Below are 21,075 nucleotides of genomic sequence, written 5' to 3' on the forward strand. Positions count from 1 at the left end.
TCTGTGTTTTTGACAGCTCTGAGTACTTGTTTATCTGTGTATCTTAACCTGTACAGAGCACAAGTAACTTATTCACCACTACAAAATGCTGGTATTATGTGGCTCAGGAGATACATGGGGTTTTAACACTTGTAGCATCGCACTTATAATGTGTGGATTAAATTTGTTCAGCTGTCCTTGCCTGGATACCCTGCTATTTTACATGTCTCTGTTCTTCTTACTTCTGGAAATCCTGATACGCAAAAAGGTGCGACTGCACCACATAAATTGTCACAGGATGATGGGAGAAAGAAATCAACTGGAGATGCAGCAGGAACCAGAGTCACTTTTGATCACCAAATGACCAAAAGCACTGCCAGAGCAAGCAGCTTATCGGGGCCGGAGAGCAAAGCCCACCTTCCTGCCACACATCACTGCATGAAGCTTGGTTTGGTTCACCCTAGGATATGTTGATGTTAAAAGCAGCACTGCACTGACTTCAGTCTGTCTGGTAAGAAATAAATTAGCTTTGGTTGAAGAGCATTTGTTCTGTGATTGTCTTCACAGCCTCAGCTCCTAGAACTTGAGCCATTAATAGGGACTGTAATTTTCAGTTAATTACTGAAGTGCGTCCAGAGGTATACAGCAATAGTGATACTGAAATTATTCTGGGGTAGAGAGAAGTGACTGTAACATAGGACAAACCAGGGGGGAATTGTATCAGTGCAGGGAAGCCAAAGTGGTGGATTTTCCCTGCAAGTATCTCACTAGTTACAAGCTCTGTATTGCCAGAGGAACCTGATGCAATGATTTCAGTGTCTGCACTAGAAATCCGAGGAGCCTGTCTGGGGCATTCCTGCTCTATGCATTTCTTGGTATTGATGCCAATACACACTCCTGAACGTCCTGAGCATCAGTCAAGCATCAGCCTTCAGCTCTCTTGAGGCACTGAGTCAGCAGTGAAAACCATGGGCTCTAGCAGCTCCATGGCAGAGCTGCTGCCTGCAGCTGAGACCCTTCAGGGGCAGCCAGTTCACGTGCTTTGGTGTTTGCACAAGACTGCAGCACTCTCCTCAGTTTCCAGCAGCAGAAGCTTGTGGAGCTGTGTAGTGGGTGCTGCTGCACGGTTGTGGTGCTCTTGCTCTGCCCAAGGCTGTGGGCTGGGCACTGTGGGGCTGGGCCTTCCCTTGTTGCTCTTTCCCTGTCCCTAGAAGGGCTTTTCTGACCAGTGGCATGCAATCTTAGGGAGCCAGACACAACAAACCACTGCCAACCTGCACTTGTCTGTGGGTGCAGGGTGAAAGGGGGACCAGAGGGGAATCTGCTTGTTTGAAAGAGCTGCCACAGCATGCTTGTGACTGCACCCTTCCCGGATCTGTACAGACCTTATCACTTGTACACCTTTTGACATGCATGACACAGCTGTTCGTTCTTGTTTGGCTCCTGAGCTCTGCAGTGGGTCGAGGGCGGCAGTTCTTGTTATGAGGGGGTGAAGGCAGCTCTTTCTTCTGGAGGTTTACAACCGGAGGGCTCCAGCTTTGGAAATGGTGTGACTCCAGGAGAAGCAGCACTGGGGCAGCCCTCAGAAACACTGCTGCTGGGTGAGGGACAGTGAGGACACAGGACAGGCCAGATGGGAGCCCCAAACCACACAACCACCAACCGTGACTTTCATTCTAACAGAGGAACCCAGTTCTTGGCCAACCAGTTTTATTATTCAAGTCCAAAGATAAAGCAGTTAGATACACTTGCAGCAGCGAGTTAAACAGGAGGCACGGCCACTGAGGCAGACTGGTGCTGAAAGCAGGCGATGGGGCTAGCAACTGCCAGGAGCACATGGCACCCAGAGAAGGAAGCTCTGGGCATGCCAGTTCCTCCCGCACCCCGAGAACACTGCAGCTCTTTCACACTCAGTTACAGCAGTTAGTGTTCTCCTCTCCAGAGGTGGATGACACCAGCACAGAAAAGGCTGGAAACAGCAGGTACCAAGCCCTTTGGGGCAAGAGCAGTGTTCAGCCCTGGCAGTAACTGTGCCTGGCAAAAGCCACCAGCCTGTAAACCCAGTGCATCCAACTCACAGCCACTCAGCACTGCGTCACGCTCAACCACTCACCCTGGCAATGGCCGGAGCAGTGGCAGGGAGCACCATTTTCCAGCTACTGGCATCAAGTCTGAAGTAGCAGAAGGAACTGACCAATTTGCTACCACTGCACCAAAGCCTTTACCTGACCAAAAACCTGTGGGTGATGCCATCCCATAGCTGCAACTTGCCTGAATTTCACCTCATTCCCTTTCTTTCGCTGCAGAACAGCACTTGCCCTCACCGAGGTGAGCTCCAACCCTGCTCTCTCAGCACAGGCACAGTGTGACCTAGTGCTGTTCTTGGCAGCAGAAATACATGTATTTGCAAATACGTTTTTCAAGGCTACTGTAAATAAACTCACATTTGCCTTGTAGCAGCAGATCCTTGATTACACATCAGAAAGAGGCTCTGCTCTGTTTTCAAATCCTAACTGTTGCTGCAAACCAAGGCTGGCAGGAGGACGCAGTTTGGAAGCCCTCTCCTACATTGTGTTTTGCTTTGCTTGAAGTGGTAACAAGGACAAATCAATTTAAAACCACAGACATCATCACTTCACCGTTCTTTGGTACAGACACTGGCCACAAGAACTGACTGGGTCACTGACACCACAGGCACATGGCACACTTCGAGTTTAGGAGGTGCTTGAAATTTCTCTTCTGCTAACTAAAACAAAAAAAAAAAACCCCAAACGCTTCCAAAGAGCCACTCGCCAGCACGTGTCCAGAATTTCTGCTTTTTAAACACACACCATATTCATAAGTATTCTTATCCCCTCGAGAGTCCGACTGCAGAACTGCAGCTACCGCTTTCGCTCGCCTTTCTGTGTTCTTTTCTTCTCCTTTTCCTTCCGCTCCTGCTTGGCCAGCTTGTCCTTCTCTCGCTGGACTTTATCTTGCTCTTTTTTCTTCTGGAACTCATCCCGCAGCAGCTCCCGTTCCAGCTTCCTGGCATTCACCACATCCTCCACGTTGGTGTTTCGGAACAGCGCTGGGGGCGTGTTAAGGGCAGACAAGGCTCTGGCTGAAGCCATGCAGCTTCCGCTCTGCAGCCCTATTTTTGGGGCTTTAAACTAGACAAAGCTTTAGCACATGAGGTGGTTTATTCTACCTCCCCCCTTCACCTTCTGGCTCCCTCTTCTGCTTCCTCACCAAGCAGGCAAGGAATTTCAGAATGAGGAACAGAGAAGGAAAAAGGAATCTGCTTGTTTTTCATAGAATCCCAGGCTGGTTTGGGTTGGAAGGGAGCTTAGAGGTCATCCAGCTCCAACCCCCTGCCACAGGCAGGGTCACCCTCCACTAGAGCAGCTTGCTCCAAACCCCATCCAACCTATTCTTCTTTTCCAAATAGGAAAGTCATGCAGAGTCAATGCACACTGCCTAGGAAAGGATTTGTTAGTAGAAAAATCAAGTCACTACAGATTCTTAAAACCGGTATGTAGTTTTGTTTCTGATGCACTTCTAGTAATTCCCAATGTGACTTCCCTCTCTGGACATCAGCTAACATTAAGCTCATGTTCATAGGAGAATTATTCTTACTCATAAGCATGTTCTGTGAAGCTTCAAAGAGGGCAGAAGAGGGAAGGCAGGGACAGAGGAGAGAAAGAGACTGACAGGGCCAGTCTTGGCTGTGCAGAGGGCACACGTGAAACTCTAACTCTCATTATGAGCAAGGTCAGGCTACATGAGAAGAAAAATAATCCCCAGACTTAGAAGGTGGCCCTAAAGCAATGGGGAGAATCAATAGGGATAAGGAAAGATGGGAAATGGGAACTCACCATGCAAGCTGCCTTCCTTCCATAAAGCCTGGGTCACCCAGAATTCAAAGGATACATTTTTCTGACCCCAGGTTTACTGCTGTCGCAGTCGATCCGTCCTGTTCATCCTCACCAGTGAGATGATTAAGGAAATATGGACATCAGTAATGACCTTGTGCCTCTGGACAGTCACACTTGACTCCAAACATGCCAAATAACCCTTCTGTCAAGTCACAAGGAAGCAGCTGAACACTCACAGACACAGACCCCACATGTTCAGCTCCCTCCTGCTGCTCAAGCACCAGGTACCATTCCTTCCCGTTTCCTATTCAACTTCGCTCTGTAAGGAAGAACTTGTTCTTCAGCATTACAAGTGAACTTTAAACTCTCCCACTTTATACCACTCTAAAAAGGATTTTTTCAGCAGATTTCTCATTACAAAGCAATAGATTAATTCAATTCATTAACTACCATGTACAGAGTTACCAGGAGGCGATTCCCCCCTCTTCTGCAACATACCTGGACTGGAGGAACCTTACCCAGACAAGCATCCTCAAAGGAGCATCTGCTCACAGCACTCCACAAACAAGGAGCTTCCTTGCTTTTCTCCATGGAAGTTATTTTATCATGGAGAAGGAAGATTGAAAAGTTTCCCCAATTTTCCCAATAAAGACTGTTTTCCTTTAGGAAATCTCTAATAACCATTATCCTTCAACGCACCGAGTCTCAGCTGGGTCAGGAAAAGGATATTCCTCCTCATCTGTCACATTGGCATACTGGGCCAGGAGAGCAGCTTTCCTTTGCTTCTCCTCCTGGGAGACCTCTTTGGGCTTCACCACAATCTTGGCCTGCTTCTCCATCATGCTGGCGATGGCTTGGATCTCATCTGGCAAGGAGTCAGAGCATCAGACACGGCACGATGTGCCACGTGCGCACATAGCTACCTTCTACCACTGAAGTGTTCAGCTTGTTAATAGCTTCTCCTCAGGATTCTGTTATTCTAAGTAGATATTGACTCCATTGGGGATTTATCCTTTCATGGAACCACAGTGAAATAATTAAATCCTTGCACTTCTAACAAGGTAGACACACACTGCTGCCTTCTTCCTGCGACAAGTAAAAAACCAGCCCTGCAGGTAACCTATAGTATAAGCAGGAGGAGTCCAGCAGGAGCTCTAGCAATTCCAATCACTTGTCCCCAAAAGAGGGCTTTATTGAATGCACAGAACGGTGTAACTTGTCCCTGTCCCCAGGCAAAAGGCAAGGTCAGGCCAAGGACAGACTGCTGCATGTGTGGTTCAGCTGCCTTGTCTATACAGAGGAGTTGAGCGAGACTGGTGAAACACTGAGGTTTAGACAAGTGCTATAGAAACACAGGCCTCATGAAGCTGGTGAAGGACCTGGAGTGTGATGGGGAGCGGCTGAGGGACCTGGGGGGTTTAGGCTGGAGAAGGCTCAGGGGGACCTGATCGCTGCCTACAAGTGCCTGACAGGAGGATGGAGCCAGGAGGGGCTGGGCTCTGCTCCCAAGGAACAAGGGATGGGACAAGAGGAAACAGGCTCAAGCTGCACCAGGGCAGGTTTAGATGGAGCTGAGGAACAATTCCCTCCCCAAAGGGTGCTCAGGCATTGGAACAGGTTGCCCAGGGCAGGGCTGCAGTCACCATCCCTGGAAGAGTTCACAGCATGTACATGAGGCCCTCAGTGCCACGGGTTAGTGGTGGCCTTGGCAGTGCTGGGGAACAACTGGACTTGATGATCTTAAAGGTCTTTTCCAGCCTGTTAGATTCTGGGATTCCATGATAAGGGCTCACTGGGAGCACTCCTCTAGAAGGACATCAGTCAGTGACAATATTCTGCTTGCAACCAGAACCAACCAAAAAATGCAAAGCAAACAAAAAGCAGGATTTAGCCAGAAGGGATGCGACACGGTCACAGGCTACGGGCAGTTGGAGGATTACTAACTGATCCATGCAGCGTGCTTAAATCAGCTAAATCTTGCCAGCATATGAGTTTATTGTACTCCAGAGCTCTGCCCACTGACCAGAACAAGCCTCCCATGATGACCTTCCTTCACTCCTGAGCCGACAGCTGAAGTCAAAAGATGGATTCAGAGAGGGCACAAAGAAACAGTGGGGCTATAGATGTGACTGGGAGAGGAGCAGCATTAGTACAGCAACAGCAGCCTCACAGAGCATCCCCCACAAGCATTTATGGGGGATTTAGAAGATTGTGAAAGAGGAGATGTCCTGATGTGTACTGGGGTGAGCAGCAGCAGAGGGGACAGCCCAGCTCTCCATGGGTGCATGTGGATAAAGCCACTGGCTCTCCAAACTGCCACAGACTGAAGCAGCCCAGGCTTTATACACCATCACAACTGCAGCTCCCAGCAGAGTGCAGTGAGCACTGACCAGAGGGAAAGCCCTGGCTGTTTTATGAAGGGAAACTGAAAAAGTTCTACGGGAATTAAAAAAAAAAAACAAAAAAACAAAAACGCAACAAGGAGCTTTTCATGTGCAGGATTCTGAACTCAAAGAGCAGCAGGATGCCAGAGACAGCCACAAGTGAAACTACTCATTTCCCAGTTCAAGTCAAAACAGTAAATAAGCAGTAATGACAATGAGAAGCAAAGCACACACGGTAGCAGCAGTGGTTTTAACTCCTGGCAGGACGAGCACACAGTTCTCATCTTGGCAAGGCCCTGCAAAGCACTCACACCACGAGGAAGGGCACACTGAGCAGCGATACTACCTGCTTTTTTCTCTGTGGCATCAACAACCTGAGATTCAGACCACTTCTCCACCACTTCCCTGCAAGCATCATGTAAGAGATCTTCTTCCTAGGGAGGGAAAAGAGACTTCTCAGGCTTGGAACAAAGCTTTAAACAAGCATGAGCCAGGTATGAAAAGTACCGGCTGCAAAGAACCTGAACGCCCTGCAGTAAGCTCAAATCACAGCTTTTCACATACCATCTCCTTGTTAAATGCAGACACAGGGCTTGGGTTAACCTGGGACGACACAAGTAATGCCATGCACTTACTTATTTTAAACAGCTCAGGACTAGAGAGCACCCTGACATGGTACACACACCCCCAGTGAGCTCCTTGTCCCATGATACAGCTCTAACAACACCCATTGGTTTCCTAGCACTGGCTCTCAAGGTGTAACAGCCCCACAGACACCAAGGAAAGGCCATCAGGGTGTCTCCACTCTAGAAATGCACTGCCCAGCATCGTCCCTCTTCTGAGCAAGGCTGCAGAGAAGCTACTCAAAGGCCACTCCAAACCAATCTCACTAAGGCAAATAAACTGGACTGGATAAAACAGGGGTACGGAGCTGAAACTGCTCTGGTTGTACTGACAGACCATCCCCTCCCACCAGCAGGGACAACCTTGGGCCTGCCCGGAGCACGTTCTAGAGGGGGCAGTGGGTGCCTTCACAGTTGTTCACCACTGAGGAAGACCTGAAAAACCACCTTCAAGTTCCAGGACAAACCATCACCGAGGACACTGCCCATTGAGCAGAGCAAAGCTCACCTGCATAGGGGACAGCAACAACAGAGTTCTCCACAACTGGAGGCCAGACAAGGAGATGAAAGCAGACACAAAAGTCTCCACCTTTTGCTCCAATATGTGCAAGGCCCCAAGCCTACAGCATTTAAGCACAGCTCAGGGCTGAACACCCACCAGGAGAAGGTGCCCAGGCTGGGGAGGAGATGCTACAAGGACCAATGCGGGGTATTTGAGGCTGTGAGAGGCACAGGAACAGTAGAAGGACCAAGGGCTTGTGATTCCCAACCTTAGGATCTATCTTAAGAAGTCAGCATGCCTTCAACAAAAGCAGATCCTGGATGATGCCTTATCTGCTCGGCTCAGGTACAAGAAACACCTTGAGATAAAGACACTGTGGAAACCTTACAGCTCCCAAAGGAGATGAAGACCGAGGAGAAATCCCCAGGCTTCAAGGGGGCGATGCCCGCCTGTCTCCTCGGTTCTCCGCACCAGACCTCCCCGGGCACGGCGAGGCCGCGGCTGCCCCTCAACTCCTCGAGGGGACCCGGCCCCTCGCTCCGGGGTGAGCGGAACCCCCCGTCCCGTCCCGTCCCGCCGCTCACCAGGCAGGCGGCCAGGACCCCGCGCAGCGCCTCCAGCCGCTCCTCGTCGCTCTCCTCCTCTCGGAGCAGCCCCTGGATGTAGGCACCGTACACAGCCCGGTCGAGGCCCAGCGCCTCCAGCCGCGCCGCCAGCCAGGCCGCGAACCCCCCCGTCGCCGCCGCCTCCTCCCTACCGGGCGCCGCCATCTTGGACCAGCGCCACCACCACCACCGCGCATGCGGGACGGCGGCCGCGCAGGACAAACCTATGGCGTTGCAGCTCCGCGGCGTTATCCCTGTGCGGCCGCCGTTGGGAACGGGGCGGGCCCGAGTTTAAACGGCGGCGGCGGGTCCCGGGCCAGGCACCATGGCGGGTCCCGGGGCGCCCCGGCCCCTCCGCGGGAAGTCCTTCTACCTGGACCTGCCGAGCGGGCGCGCTGCCCGGGAGCTGGCCGTGGCCATCAGGCGCCTCGGCGGGGTGAGGCGGCGGTGGGCCCGGCGGTGGGGTTGGGGTTGGAACGTGGGCTCCCGGCTCCGGTCCCGGCGCGCCCTCGGCCCTCTCTGCGCCCCGCTGGCTCCTCCTGGGCCCGGCTCCTGCCTTCCCCGGGTGGTCTGGGCCTGAGGGGCGGGGGAGCTGCCTGGGCCATGGTTCAGACGGGGGTAACGGGGTGCCTGGCCGAGGGAGCACCTTCTGATAGATGCCAGCGGTGTGCCTGACCGTGGGGCAGCAGCCAGGCGTTGGTAACCGGTTGTGCAGCGATGGGGGTGCTTTCCAGTAGGTGCTAACTGGTCGTGTGGCGATGGGAGCACCGTCCAGGCAGTGGTTACGGCCTCGTGGGCTGTGGGACACAAGCTGGGAGCTGGCTGTGTGCTGTGGGAGCATCTCCCAATAGGTGCTAACCGGGGTCCTGTGGCATGGGGCTGCAGTGGGGTCAGTGCATTGTGAGTATCCCAAGCCTTGTGTTTCCACATCTTCCTCCAGCTTCTGGCTCCTGTGCAAAGGCTTCTCTGTGTTTCGGCTTCCTCATTCCCTATCGCCCTGTTCTATGTGGAGCTGCTTGTCTCAGCAATTCCCTTCCTACCGTGTCCTGCTCTCCTGAGAAGAGAATGGCTAATGGCAGTGGATGTGCTCCTGAGAACAGAGCTCTGCCCGCTCGTGTGTGATGTCAGGGCCTTTTCCTCAGCTTTTCCTCTGAAACCATTGCTTGAGGAGCAGAGAGTGGGGGACGGGCTCAATCGGAAGGTTCTGCTGATGGTTTGCACATGTGCTCTCTGAGGGTCTCCTCTCCTTCTGGGAGACGGCATCAAAGAATGGGAAAAGCAGCTCCTTATAGAGATGGGTACTTTCAGCAGCCCCTGAGCGGTGTGTGGGGTTAAGCTAAAGGGGACAGCTCTTGTTTAGCAGGTCTCTTGCAGCTTGGAGTTGGACAGTCTCAGAGCTGCTCTGTTCTGTCTCTTGCTGCAGGTGACCGAAAGCTTCCTTAGCAAAGAAGTCAGCTACGTGGTTTCCAGCAACAAAGAAGCCAAACGAGGCAGAGCCAGAACTCGGCCTGAGAAGCCCAGCAACGAAGCTTCAGAAGATGCAAAAGCCACGGGCCCAGTGCCTTCTTCCTCCAAAGGGAACCATCCCAGACCTCACCAGAAGCCCTCAGACACTGTAAGACCTATAAGTGTCTATAAAGTGTATAGAAGTGTCTATGAAGGTTTAGGCAACGTCAGAGTTTAGCGCGAGAGATGGAAGGGGTAGAACCTGAGACCAGTGTTGGAATATAAAGTTGTTCCTGCTCTGAGCAACTGTGTTGGGTCTTTAGTTTGGGTTGTGGTTTTTTTTCTCCCCCTGGTCTGATGATTCGTATTCGTACCCATGTTCCTTGTATCTGCACATCGTTGTCAGCTCAAATGTGCACATCACAGCTGTGAGCTAATAAACAAGGGTATCTGCTCAAATGGCAGAGGAAATAGAGGGCTTGGCTGCCTTCCCACCAGCATATGCAATCATCCTGATGCAGACGTGTGTCTGGAAAAGCCAGGAACATGTAGACAAGCTAAAACTGTCGCGGGGTCTGGTGCATGCTCACAGACACAGGTAGGACAAGGCTGTTGTAAGCTGGGAGGTCTGCAACAGGGGATTTCTCCTGGGTCCTGTTCTGGGCTTTCTGGTTGTTAGTGCTTGTGGCCAAAGCTCAAACGTCCTGTGCTGACCACTGGTATCTGCTGCAAGCTGTGACTGTGAGGAGAGCCTGCTACCCCAGTCTAGGTCGTGGGCATCTGTCAGCTGGACCTGGACCACGTGCAGGTGGGAAGCCTGAGCTGATGTTGGCTTTCACTCCCTCAAAGTGTTTGTTCCCTTGTCCTTGCTCACAGCACAACCCACTTGTCTTACAAAGAACTTAACCTGCATGCTGAAATCATTGGCTTGTAAATAAGACTTGGTTCCCAGGAAGGGCTAGCAAGGCTGCTCCTAACCCCTGCCAGCACACTAGGATGTGGCTGGCATTCCAGGCTAAGCTGCTGCTTCCTCTTGGCTGGCTCTGGAGTACTCACTGCTGTTCAGTCAATGGCTGTTTGGTGTAGACCTAAGAGGTGCCTCTGCTGTTTGTGCTCCCTGGAAATGCTGAGTCCTGCTGCCTTTGAGATAAAGTCTTGGCCAGACTCTCCTTAGCAGAGGGCAGGTATCACTAGAAATCATTCCTGCTGGACAGCCGCACTGCCCTCGGCTTACTGCTGCCTGGTAGGTCTTTGCTTTAACACAGTACTTGGCTTCTTTCCCTGTAGGTCCTGATCAGCAGGGGAAAGGAACTGCTGCAGAAGGCCATGAAGAATCAGGTGAGCTGTGTGTGGATGGGCTTTAGCTGAGTAGGTTCAAAGTGCTGCTGAGCAGTGCAGAACCAGTGCCAGCCACTTCTCCAGAGCCCCTGCCCTATTGAAGGGAGCAGATTCTGGGGCTGGTAGAGGTACAAAGCAGTTCCTTGTGGCCTGCAGAATATTGTGCAGTGCTCCTGGTTGCTGTTCTCCACAGAGCCATGTCTTCCGTCCATGTTAGTACTTCTAAAGCCTGTCCCAGTGATCTGGGTGCTCCATACAAGAGAATGGTTAATACAAGACCCATTATCTGATGACTTTTTAGCCTAGAAAGAGCTAAAGCCATATAGCTGGGGCAAAAGGCTCCCTGAGGTCCTTTCACTGAAATCATGAATCTTGGTGCTCACTTGGAAGCTCATGTTATAGCAGGGATTAAAAATTTGACTTAGGTGCTACTATTAATTTGGGATAGATAAAGCATGAGTTTGAACCTTTTCTGCTGATTTTTAATAACAGCTACACAATGGTCTGTCAATTGGGCAACAGGAAAATCTCTAAAGTAGATTTAGAGCTGCTTGTGCTCCCACAGGCATCTCTGCTTTGAACTGTACCTTGCCAAACCTCTCTGTACAGGACACCTGCAGTGGCAGCAGTATCCTCGCCAGCGCTCGCCTGTGGGGAGTCCAGATCCTGCACGTGGATGGTATCCTTCTCTGCAGGCTGAAATTAGCTGCTGGTATAATGAGTGATTTTGGAGGCAGGTGGAGCAGAAGTGATGTAGGGAGTGTGGTACAGAAGGAATTGCAAGCAATATCTGGTACGTGACTGATGCCATCCTGACCATGGCGGCCTAGGTCTGCCCTCCAAAAACCAAATGAACTTACGTGTATAGAGCATGCTCATGGTCTAGTGGAAGGTGTCCCAGCCCATGGCAGTGCATTGATCTTAAGGTCCTTTCCAACCCAAGCCATTCTATGATTCATTCTATGCTACCATCACGTTTACAATAGCCAATGCTGTAATATACTGAAGCTGTAGTATTAGAAAATGTTAATGGCTTGGTCAGTGCATTAATTTGTTCCAAAAAGACCACTGTTACTAATTGACCTGGAAGTACAGATCATGCTAATGGCAGGATTTGGTCATTTTTAATTAGGAAGTGCTAATGTTCCTGGTTCTGTGCTAGAAGGCACTTCCCATCTCGGTGATGAATGGGGAGGGGGTGATGGGAAAGACAGATGGTAAAACTCTGATTCTAATAATAGGCCTAGAGTAAAAGGTTCCTGAGTGTCTAATGACAGTGACATACTGCTGTGGCTGAGCCTGTCTGGGTGTGTGATGGAGGCAGCCACTGCTTGTATATTCCTGAGCAGCCAGCTCTACTGAACCACAGTGGTGCTGCAAATGTCAGGGTCTGATCTGTGTGCTGCACAACTCCTAACAGTGCCTCAAGTCCACAGGGGCTTAAAGCCAGCCTCCAGCTCTGCTAAAGAGCAAACCAGGATGCCATCCCTGAGAGCACTCCTCTTTGGCTGCTCCTTGGGCAGATGAACCATGTGGTGGTGATGCTGCCAGGTGATGACTGGTTCAGGAGCTGTGTGCTTTTGCCTGGTGTGGATCAGGAGTTAAACTTGGGCTGCAGTCAGAAGGGGAACAAGCTTCTCTGGTTGAGCTATGGTTCTTTGACATCTCACCTGCACAGATATGTTGTCATACACTCAACAGCTGCTGCGTGTGGTCTCCGAGGCAAGGAAGCAGTGCCAGAAGACAGAGGTAACTGACAACTCCAGCCAGTTTGAGGTACTCTGGATCCCTTGGTAGCTCTAAGCAATTCTCCTAGCTCCTCTAGTGCTGACAGGCTAGAAAGCAGGGTCATCTCCTAGTTCTTCATCCAACACTAGGCAATCTGATGCTTCTGTTTATTGATGGAGATTGCAAAAGTGGGGGTGAAACCAGATAAGAATGAGGCAGCCATGGGTTATCAACATCATGTGTAGCACAGCAAATGCTCATTTTGACTTATATAAGGGGCTAGGGGTAAAACAAAGCTCATATGTGGCTGGTACACTGGCTTTCTGAAGCTTTCTGAACCACTTTTTAATGTGCTGGAGAGGTCAAGGAGAAGGTAGAGCATTAAGATCAGAGTGGCAGCCTGTGTATTGTATCTAAACTAAATCTAGGTAACTTGGGAGGCAAAATATCAGGGGAAGGCGATACAGTCTCTGATGCAGGGCCTCTGAACTGGTGGGTGAGACTCCTGTAATCGCACTTTGCTGCTCTGGGGTCAGTGGCTGCAGTTCTGCCTGTGCTGGCTCCCATGCTAAATATCTCAATCTCTCCTTCAGGTGAAATGCCTTGCAACCGGATTGAAAACGTGCAAAGGTAGGCATGGAAGTTGTGTTCCAGTTTACACTCGGATGCAGAGCTGCTTGAAGAAGCCTCTCTTGGAATTTGAAAATCCATCTGAAGCTTCAGTAATCCAAAATACGCCAAACTGTTAAGGCAGTTTCTCTTGAATGGGTTTTGCAGTTCCTTCTCTGAGTCTAGCTGCAGCATCCTTATACAGCTGAGGATGTATAAGGATGTGCAAGCCTTTTATTTCAGGGAGTGCTTTTAAAATGCCGTAAACCATTTGCTCCCAGAATCCCAAGACACCTGAGAGCTCTGCTGCTGGCACTCCACATGAACCCACTGGCTCAAATGATGTTTCAAAGAATAATGCATCCTACAGAGGAGAGCATGTTCCTCGCATCCCACTCACTTCTGTTAGGCTGAAACATACTGCTGAGACACCAGTCTAGGGATAACACTTCCAAAGGAGGAGGGAAAGGGGGGAAAAACAGGTTCTCATCTGCAATTAGACAAGAGAGCCAGTTGTGGTTCTGAGGTTGGCACCAGTAGGGTAAGTTACTTGGTGACTTGTTTGACTTCACTCATTAGAGAGTGAACAGTCAGTAATATCTCAGAGCAGGCTCCAACCAGGATTGTGTTTGTCACACTTGGAAGATTATTTTCCAGGTTAGGAAGGGGAAAGGTGGTAAAAAAAGGCTTGAAGAGCTGTTGGATGAAGGCAGATTGTCTGTGGCACACTCCAAACCCCATGTGGGGACTTGTGGTGACAGCTGAGCTGTTTGTCACCGTTCAGCACTCTGCCATGAGCTCAGGACCCTCACACCACTCTGAGTTGCATCTAGGGCCCTAAATGGGGCCTTGCTCTCAGAAGTGCTAAGCATTTGGCAGCATTTACATGGAAAAATTGATCCTGCACTTAAATAGCTACTTTAGTGACATAACAGCACATTTGATGCGAGCTCAGGTGGAGGCTCGAGGAACTAAGTGGTGAGGGCAGGGGGACTCAGCCTTTCTGGAGGGTGAGCTTCACATTTCGTTGGAGAAAATAGCACTGAGTGCCAGGCTCACAGGAAAACAAGACACCTCGCCCTTCAGAGGCATAAGGCAGGCACGAGAGGCTTGGTTTCAGGGTCAGGCAGATGCCCTGTGGGAATACCTTGGTGTGTGTTTGGTTCTTAACCAGGTCTGTACTCGGATTTCCAGGCCGAGTGTCATGTTATCACTTTTGAGTTGAACATAACCTGTGAAGGAGAACTGGTAGCTTCTTCTCCCAGCCTGGCCCTGAAAGCCTTTTCCCTGAATGCACTGCTGAGGCTTTCTTCTGCTCCCTTAATATATCTTATGCCTCTCTAGGAAGCATAGCTGCTGTTCACCCTCCTCAGGGACCAAGCAGAGGCCAGATATTGCCCTTTAGCAGTGTTCTCATGCCAGGCTTGGCTATGCAGCATGTTGATTTGTCTCCAGCAGCTCTTACTGCTTTGACTTAACTGCCCTGGCCTGAGCTGTTCTGAACTCCAGGCTGTTGTGTAAATGTAAATAGGGAAGGGTTGATGCAGAGCTCTGGGCTTGTGCAACTGCTGCTGCAGTATGGTTCTCATAAACTCGTGTCTCATGCTTGGTGGCATGTTTTACATTGAGGATGCATGGCAGGTTTTAGAATTCAAGCCAGAGTTAGAGGCTTGGGGTGAGGCCACTCGCTGATAAGACTGGGGAGACATGAAAGATGCAAGGAACTTAGCAGGGTGTTCTTTTAAATTGGAAACAGCCCACAGTTGGGCTGCCTCTGGAGTTTCATCACCCTACTGAGAACTCTAGAGGTGAGGGCTGCTGTAGATTACCTCAAAGGCTGTTTTGGCTGTGCTTTAGCCATCACTTGGCATTCACAATGGCAGAAGTACCGGTGAGCTTGGCTCTGCAGCCCAGTTTTGTTGGGGAATGAATGAATGAATGAATGAGTAGGGAATTTGGCCAGAGCAACTTCTAACCAGCTCGCTTTCTAACAGGAAAATTGAAGCCCCCTTTTCTGAAGGTTGAAGACCAGAGCAGGTAAATGAGGTCTTTCTAAATATCCCACCTTAAAGCCTCAGGAGCTCCAGGAGGGAATCCTTTACTGGTTTTATTTGCAGTGAATATTCTTCCAAGCAGGCAGAGCATTGGCTACCTCGAAGACCCTGTTGCGCACTGGGAAGTTGACCCTCTCCTAGAGGGAGGCAAATAGAGTTTAGAGAAACAATCTGGGTGGCTCATGTGTCGGGGGGGGGAAGGTGTTAAACGAGACTTGACAACAGTTTGCTTCCTTGCTCAGATTCCATTTGTGATCCTCAGCAGGTCACTTAACCTGCTGGAGCTCTCTGAAATGAAGGAGTTTGAAACACGAGGTCGGGGCTGTAACTTGATTACAGCATTCAGCACAAGGGGATCTGATCTATGTGGTGTTCCCAACAACTCTGTAACTCTAACGGTATCCTGACTGCCAATGAATTATTCTGAAGGCAACATTTAAGGCAGCTGCAGTGTCAAATATTAGGTTTTACGTGCTGCATGCAACAAAGCATGAAGAGGGTGATGTGGGTTGAGAACCAAAGCCTTTCCATGCTGCTGTGTAGCTGGAAGCGCTGCCTGCTGCTGATGTGCCTTGGAGGTAAAGGTGGGTTTGTAGGTGAGCAGGCAAGCCCACCCCCTGTCCAAAAGATGCCCCCATCAGTGCTGTTACTGGGGATCAGGTTTAGTACTTCCAGTGAGGAGTGGGAAATCTCTGGAACAGCCAAGTGAAAGTACAGCAATGGGCAGTGTCTCAGCATGCATGGGGCAGCACCTTGAGCCCCTCTGAGGGAGGACAGCTCTAACCAGGCTAGCACTGCCAGGAGTCTGATGTCTTGATCTGCTGGTTTTAGGCAATTCCGGCCCTTCCATCACCAGTTCAAAAGCTTTCCTGACCTGAACTTCCTGGCACCCAAAAGCTCCAGCCCATTTGAGCCTCTGAGAAGCCTCTCCAGTTCTTGCAGAGCCAGGTATGTTGTAGCTCCTTTTGTGCTAGTTTTTAACCCAGCTCTCCTGGTGACTGCTGCCCTGCTGGTTCCTGGCATCCAGAGACCCACTTGCCTTCTGGATGTGGACAAAAGGAGCCCTGTTCCTGGTGGCTGGAAGCTGTGGTTCGAGCTGTAGCTCAGAGGCAGTATTGGGTGCCTGCTGAGGCTGTCAGTGAGGGCAGGGAAGATCTTTGCTGTTACCTTGCAGGGCTGTGGAAGCCTGTCCAATAGGCAGCAAGGGGGAGAAGAGCCCCCAGTCCACACCAGTCACTGCGCCAAAGAAAAAGAGGGGATTCTGTGAGTGCTGCCAAGAGACCTTTGAGGAGCTACAGAAGGTAAAGGTTCCCCTGGGACCTGGTTCCCCGAAAAAGTTAAGGGGCCCACTCAGCAGCTTCATGAATTGTGTCATGCCCATTATCACCATGATCCCTTTTGGAAGGAAGACAGGCTCTGTGTATGCACAGCCCTTATGGCTGATCTAGGAGGATCAGCCTTATAGATGAAAGCCATAGTGTATCTGTGCTCTGACTTCCTGCTCTGGGCAAACAATGGGAGTATTGTAGCACGCATGAGGAGGAGAGTCTCAAGGACCATCCCATTGCCTCACCTGTAAGGTGGGAACCCTATTCCATGGCAGTCAGGGGGCATGGGCTGGTTGAAAAGGTGGGAAGAGGGTTTTTTTATCTCCTGGAAGGTAGCTGTGGCTTTCAGAGCCCAGCCTTTGGTGATAGACAGTACGTACTTGGAGCCTGCATTTGCACTAGCTGCTAGGGAAAGCTATAGGCTGCTGTTAGATACAGACACAACCTCCTCATCACCAGGTGTCTATGGGGGAACAGAATACTCCCTGTAAGCAAGCAGGGGTAATAGCATTGCCTGGGTTTCCCAAATTTGCTTCCAAATGGCTCTATCTGGTGGAAAGGCTGCGGGAAGTGGCTGTTACAGCACGTTTCTCTCCTGGGAATGGCTAAGGGTCTCTTCTACCTTCCAGCATCTCCAGAGCCCCCAGCACAAGCGCTTTGCTCTGGACCCCTCGCAGTACACCCCAGTGGACCGTGTCATCGCGCAGCTCAGCTGCAGCTTTGTGGAGCACTCAGCCAAGTAAGTCTGTATGAATCTGGGAACTCTGGAGCTGGAAGGCAGCGTGGTGCAGCTTGGCACGCTCACAGGAACGGGGCCTGAGCCTCCATGCTGCTGTGGAACTGGTCCCTAACTCATGTCCTGTGCCAGGGAATCAGCCACTAGGGAATCAGCCACCAGGGAGAGTGGTTGCTGACTGCAGGGACCAACCTGGCACCTGCCAGGCCGAGTTTGGATGAGCCATGGGAGATACCCTGCGGCTTCAGGGAGCTCCCATGGCCTTCTAGTGCCTTTTAAACTAGCAAGGGCAGCTGAGCCCATTTCTTCTGTCCCTGTGTCAGATGCAAACCCCACTGCTCTGTAGCACTCCTGTGCCCAGCCCCTGGGGTGGTGAGAAGGCTGAGAGCCCCCTTGTGCTGCCCATCTCTGCCAGCAGCAGTGTCACTGCTGAGCCTCACCAGGCTATGATTTCTTAGTGCCTCCTGAGCGAGGGCTTCCAACATGCTGCAATGCAGAAAAAGCCTCCTCTCCCCAGGGGAGGGTGTTCTAGGCCTAGGGAGAGTGAGCATTAACTGATGGTTCTTCTCAGGGTGCTTCGGTCCTGCCTGACAGATGAACGCTTAGTGCCTCAAGCACAAGTTACTGGAGAAATGGAGATGCTGACAGCAGAGCTGGGAAAGGAAAGGGAGCAGCCTGAGCAGGAGCTGTTCATTGATACAGAGCATGATCACAGCCTGAAGACCAAGGGAGGTTCTCCTTGTCTGCCCAGGGACAGGCTCAGTAACCCCAGTGAAGGAGGGGAGTTCAAGACCTGCTCTGTTGGAGCAGGGCTCGCCAGAAGGGTCTGTGCTGCTCATGGCACCCTGGAGGAGGTTGTGCTAGGGGATACAGATTTGGGCTTGGCTTCTGACCTGAGCTGGAGGGCTTGCATAGAGGACCCTCATGTCAGAGAGACAACGGCTTCCTCGTCTGAACCTCATGGACAGCAAGTGCTTGGGCCTGCCAGCCACCTTCCACAAGCACTGCCTGCCTCCAGGAAACGCCAGCTCTGCAGACAGAGCACCCAGGGGGCAAAGAAGCCCAGGCTGGAGCTGTGGGGTGGTAGTGGCCTCTCTCCATGTGAGCAGACAAGCCCAGGGGATGGGGGCACGGGTGGGCAGGGTGCAGGACAGGCGGCTGAGCCAGGCTTGCCTGGTGTAGTGGAGGCTGGCAGCTTGCCCCTAAGCACAGAGCTCTCCAGCAGACCTTGTAGCTCCGTTGGTTTGGACCTGGGCCTGTGCAGGGACCCTGGGGACCCTGCATCACACCTTGAAGCTGCCTCTGGGGGTTTTGATCCCGCAGAGGCTGCTGCAGCCCGCGCTGTTGGTGAGTGTGGCTGGAGCAGGGTGAACGTGAGCTCCAAAGGGGAGCAGCTCCGAGGGGAGAATGAAATCACACCCAGAAATGTGCTCAGCCCTGATGTGGAGAGCACAAGGAGCCAGACCGGCTGCCCCTTGCCTTCTCCAAAACTGCTTGGGGCCAAAGCTGGCTGTTGCTGCTCACTCGGTGTCAGAGCAGCAGAGAAAAGAGCACCAGACCTCCCGGGCCATGGCGAAGAGCAGGGTCCATGCCCTGGCCTCCTTCAGCCTCCTCCATGGAACGCTCCGGCTGAGCATGTCTTCAGCAGCAGTTCTCTGCAGTCAGACTGGGATGTGGCCCTGCTCTCCACGCTAACGGGTGTCCAGGGGGGCAGGATTCACCCTGCGGACCGGGATTTGCTCCAGAGGGCTCATGTCAATGTGAGGGACAGTGGGTATGAGTCTCAGCTCTGCTCAGTCCTGAAGCAGAAGTCAGAGCTTGCCTGGGCAGGCAAAGAGGACAAGAACTGCCGGAACTGCAGCGCTGACACCAAGAGGGGCTCTTTCCCCATATTTGAGACCTGTTTTGGCAGCTGGACCAGCTAAAACCACCTCCTGGCTGGTCTCTGCGCCCTTGGTGGGAGCTGGAAAGTGGCTGGAAAGGGATTTAACAAGGATCAGGAGGTACTGCTGTGAGCCAGAGTGAGGTGGTCTCCAGGCACCACAGACAGCCTGGGCAGCTCTTCAGGTGGGAACTGATGGGTGATGTGATGGTTTCAATGGGCAGCTTCAAGCTGGTCTTCTCTGAAAGTATCTCTTCATCAGGCACATGGTCTTTGCCCTTCCAGATTGAGGGCAGTTCCTGTTCTTCCTCTCATCTGGTCCTTGGAGGTGCAAGCAGAGGACAAGAGGCCGTGGGGGTGAGATGAGTTCTTGCCGGGCTCTGGGGTGTTGGTGCATGTCTGTAACTGGTACTGAATTCCGTGGGGATTTCTGTTTTTCTACCAGACTTTTAACCTTTGAAATAAAACAGCAGCTGAGCTCTTGCTCTGCTCCATGGGGTCAAACTTACCTGGTGGCCCAAGCACGGCTACCTCAGTGCCCAGCGCCAGAGGCTGGGTGATGCTGGAAAGGACATCTGGGGGACCATGGCCATCAGGTGTGGACCAGCACTGGCTCTGGTCCTGTAGCATCCCCCATCCGTGGTGTACCCTGGGCCATGTGCTCAGCAGGCTCGGGGAAGCTCTTGTACCCAGCACAGGGGTGTCTGTGTGTGGAATGGCTCCCAGTAAAGAGCAATGGGGAGAAACTGGAGAGCAGCTGGGAGGAGGCTCTTGACCTCAGAGCAGGGCTGGCTCCTCTTGCCAAGAGGAGGTTTTGGGGTACCTAAAAGCAGCCTAGGACTTGGGCTTTGTCTTTTGTGGGGCTCTGGAGCCTGTGCCTGCTGATAGCTTTGGTCACCCTCCCGTGGTGCTGTACCCCCCTCCATCCCACAGCTGCAGTAAACAGGAGTTGATTGGGGCTTTTCTTGCCCCCAGATTGTTCTGTTACCCTCAGGTGTGGAACGTGGCCTTGCAGCATCCCCTCAAAATGAGGGCAACCCAAGAGGAGGGGTCCTTGTTCTGGTATTTCCTGAGGGTTATGGCTGGGGGTGACCCGACAGCACCTTCTGGGTGACAGCACCCCCCCATGGGTGATGGTCCAGCATTGACCAGCAATGTGTGCCAGCACCCGCAGTTCAGCATCCTGCCCCAGGACCCCTGGCTCCATCCAGGGCATGGGTCCCACAGCCAACACTGGCACCAGTTGGGGACCCAGGCCCACTGAGGGTCTCCACACCGAGGAGGGGGGGGCTCGGTACTCAGTGGGGGCTTCAGTCCTACTGGGGGGGCTCTGCAAAGGGCTGGGGGTCTTGGTGCTGGCTGGGGACTCAGTTACCAATTGGGGGCCTGGTACCGGGGTGGAAGCTCCAGTTCCTGGAAGGGCTCCAGTGCTGGAGGGGGACCCTGGACCCGGGTGGGGGCTCCAGTGCCAGGGACCGGTTATAGAGCCATGAACCAGCTGGGGGCTTGGGGAGGGGGGGGCGACGCAAGGTCCTGTGCTGGTGCCTGATGTACGGGAGGGGGGGGTCCAGCACCGACTGGGGGTACCCGGTACCCGTGGTGCTGTGCTGCACTGGGGGGGGTCGGGTACCGGCTGCTGCGCTCCAGTCCCGGCGGGGGGCTGGATGCTGGGGGCACCCACACGGGGGGGGGGGGGGGGGGGTGTGACCCCGGCCGGGGCTCCGGTGCTGCAAAGCCGGGGGGGTGCCAGGGGCGCTGCGGCAGCCGGGGTTGGGGGGGGGGGGGGAAGGACGGTACCGGGCGGGGCGGGGCGGGCCCGGGGCGGGCGCTGCCGGTGCCGCTGCCGGCAGCCGGTGGCGGGCCCGGTGCCGTGTGCGCGTGCAGGGAGGGAGGTTGGGGGGGGGGGGGGGGGGGGGCTGGGGGGGGGGGCAGGGGCGGCGCTCCCGGGCCCGGTGGCCGCTCCCTGCCCGGCCCGGGGCGGGGGGACGGGCGGGACGGTCCCCA

General features: G+C 52.8%; 2 protein-coding genes across 4 annotated transcripts; one reads left to right on the forward strand and one right to left on the reverse strand.

The window, feature by feature from the left end:
• Positions 1 to 385: 385 nt before the first annotated feature.
• DBF4B (DBF4B-CDC7 kinase regulatory subunit) lies at positions 386 to 19,210 on the forward strand. 3 transcript variants are annotated; one of them, XM_061475978.1, is made up of 11 exons: positions 386 to 490; positions 9,374 to 9,565; positions 10,684 to 10,734; positions 11,344 to 11,413; positions 12,413 to 12,483; positions 13,056 to 13,092; positions 15,063 to 15,108; positions 15,957 to 16,073; positions 16,300 to 16,426; positions 17,083 to 17,192; positions 17,761 to 19,210. In XM_061475978.1, the coding sequence occupies exons 3-11, from the start codon at positions 10,723 to 10,725 to the stop codon at positions 19,112 to 19,114; spliced, it is 1,944 nt and encodes a 647-aa protein (XP_061331962.1). In that variant the 5' UTR covers positions 386 to 490; positions 9,374 to 9,565; positions 10,684 to 10,722; the 3' UTR covers positions 19,115 to 19,210. The 3 variants fall into 3 exon arrangements, with proteins under 3 accessions (XP_061331962.1, XP_061331960.1, XP_061331961.1); XM_061475976.1 differs by lacking the exon at positions 386 to 490 and adding an exon at positions 8,234 to 8,386; XM_061475977.1 differs by lacking the exon at positions 386 to 490 and adding an exon at positions 8,234 to 8,386 and having other exon boundaries at positions 15,066 to 15,108.
• On the reverse strand, positions 1,673 to 8,164 carry CCDC43 (coiled-coil domain containing 43). The gene is made up of 5 exons (XM_061475979.1): positions 7,930 to 8,164; positions 6,567 to 6,654; positions 4,566 to 4,701; positions 3,892 to 3,950; positions 1,673 to 3,049 (listed from the first exon to the last, which is right to left on the reverse strand). The coding sequence occupies exons 1-5, from the start codon at positions 8,113 to 8,115 to the stop codon at positions 2,862 to 2,864; spliced, it is 657 nt and encodes a 218-aa protein (XP_061331963.1). The 5' UTR covers positions 8,116 to 8,164; the 3' UTR covers positions 1,673 to 2,861.
• Positions 19,211 to 21,075: the final 1,865 nt, after the last annotated feature.

Source organism: Pezoporus flaviventris, unplaced genomic scaffold (genome assembly GCF_033815535.1).
Source record: "Pezoporus flaviventris isolate CSIRO_AGI_PZ_B2104156 unplaced genomic scaffold, CSIRO_AGI_Pfla_v1 ptg000091l, whole genome shotgun sequence".
In the NCBI taxonomy this organism is placed as follows: Eukaryota; Metazoa; Chordata; class Aves; order Psittaciformes; family Psittacidae; genus Pezoporus; species Pezoporus flaviventris.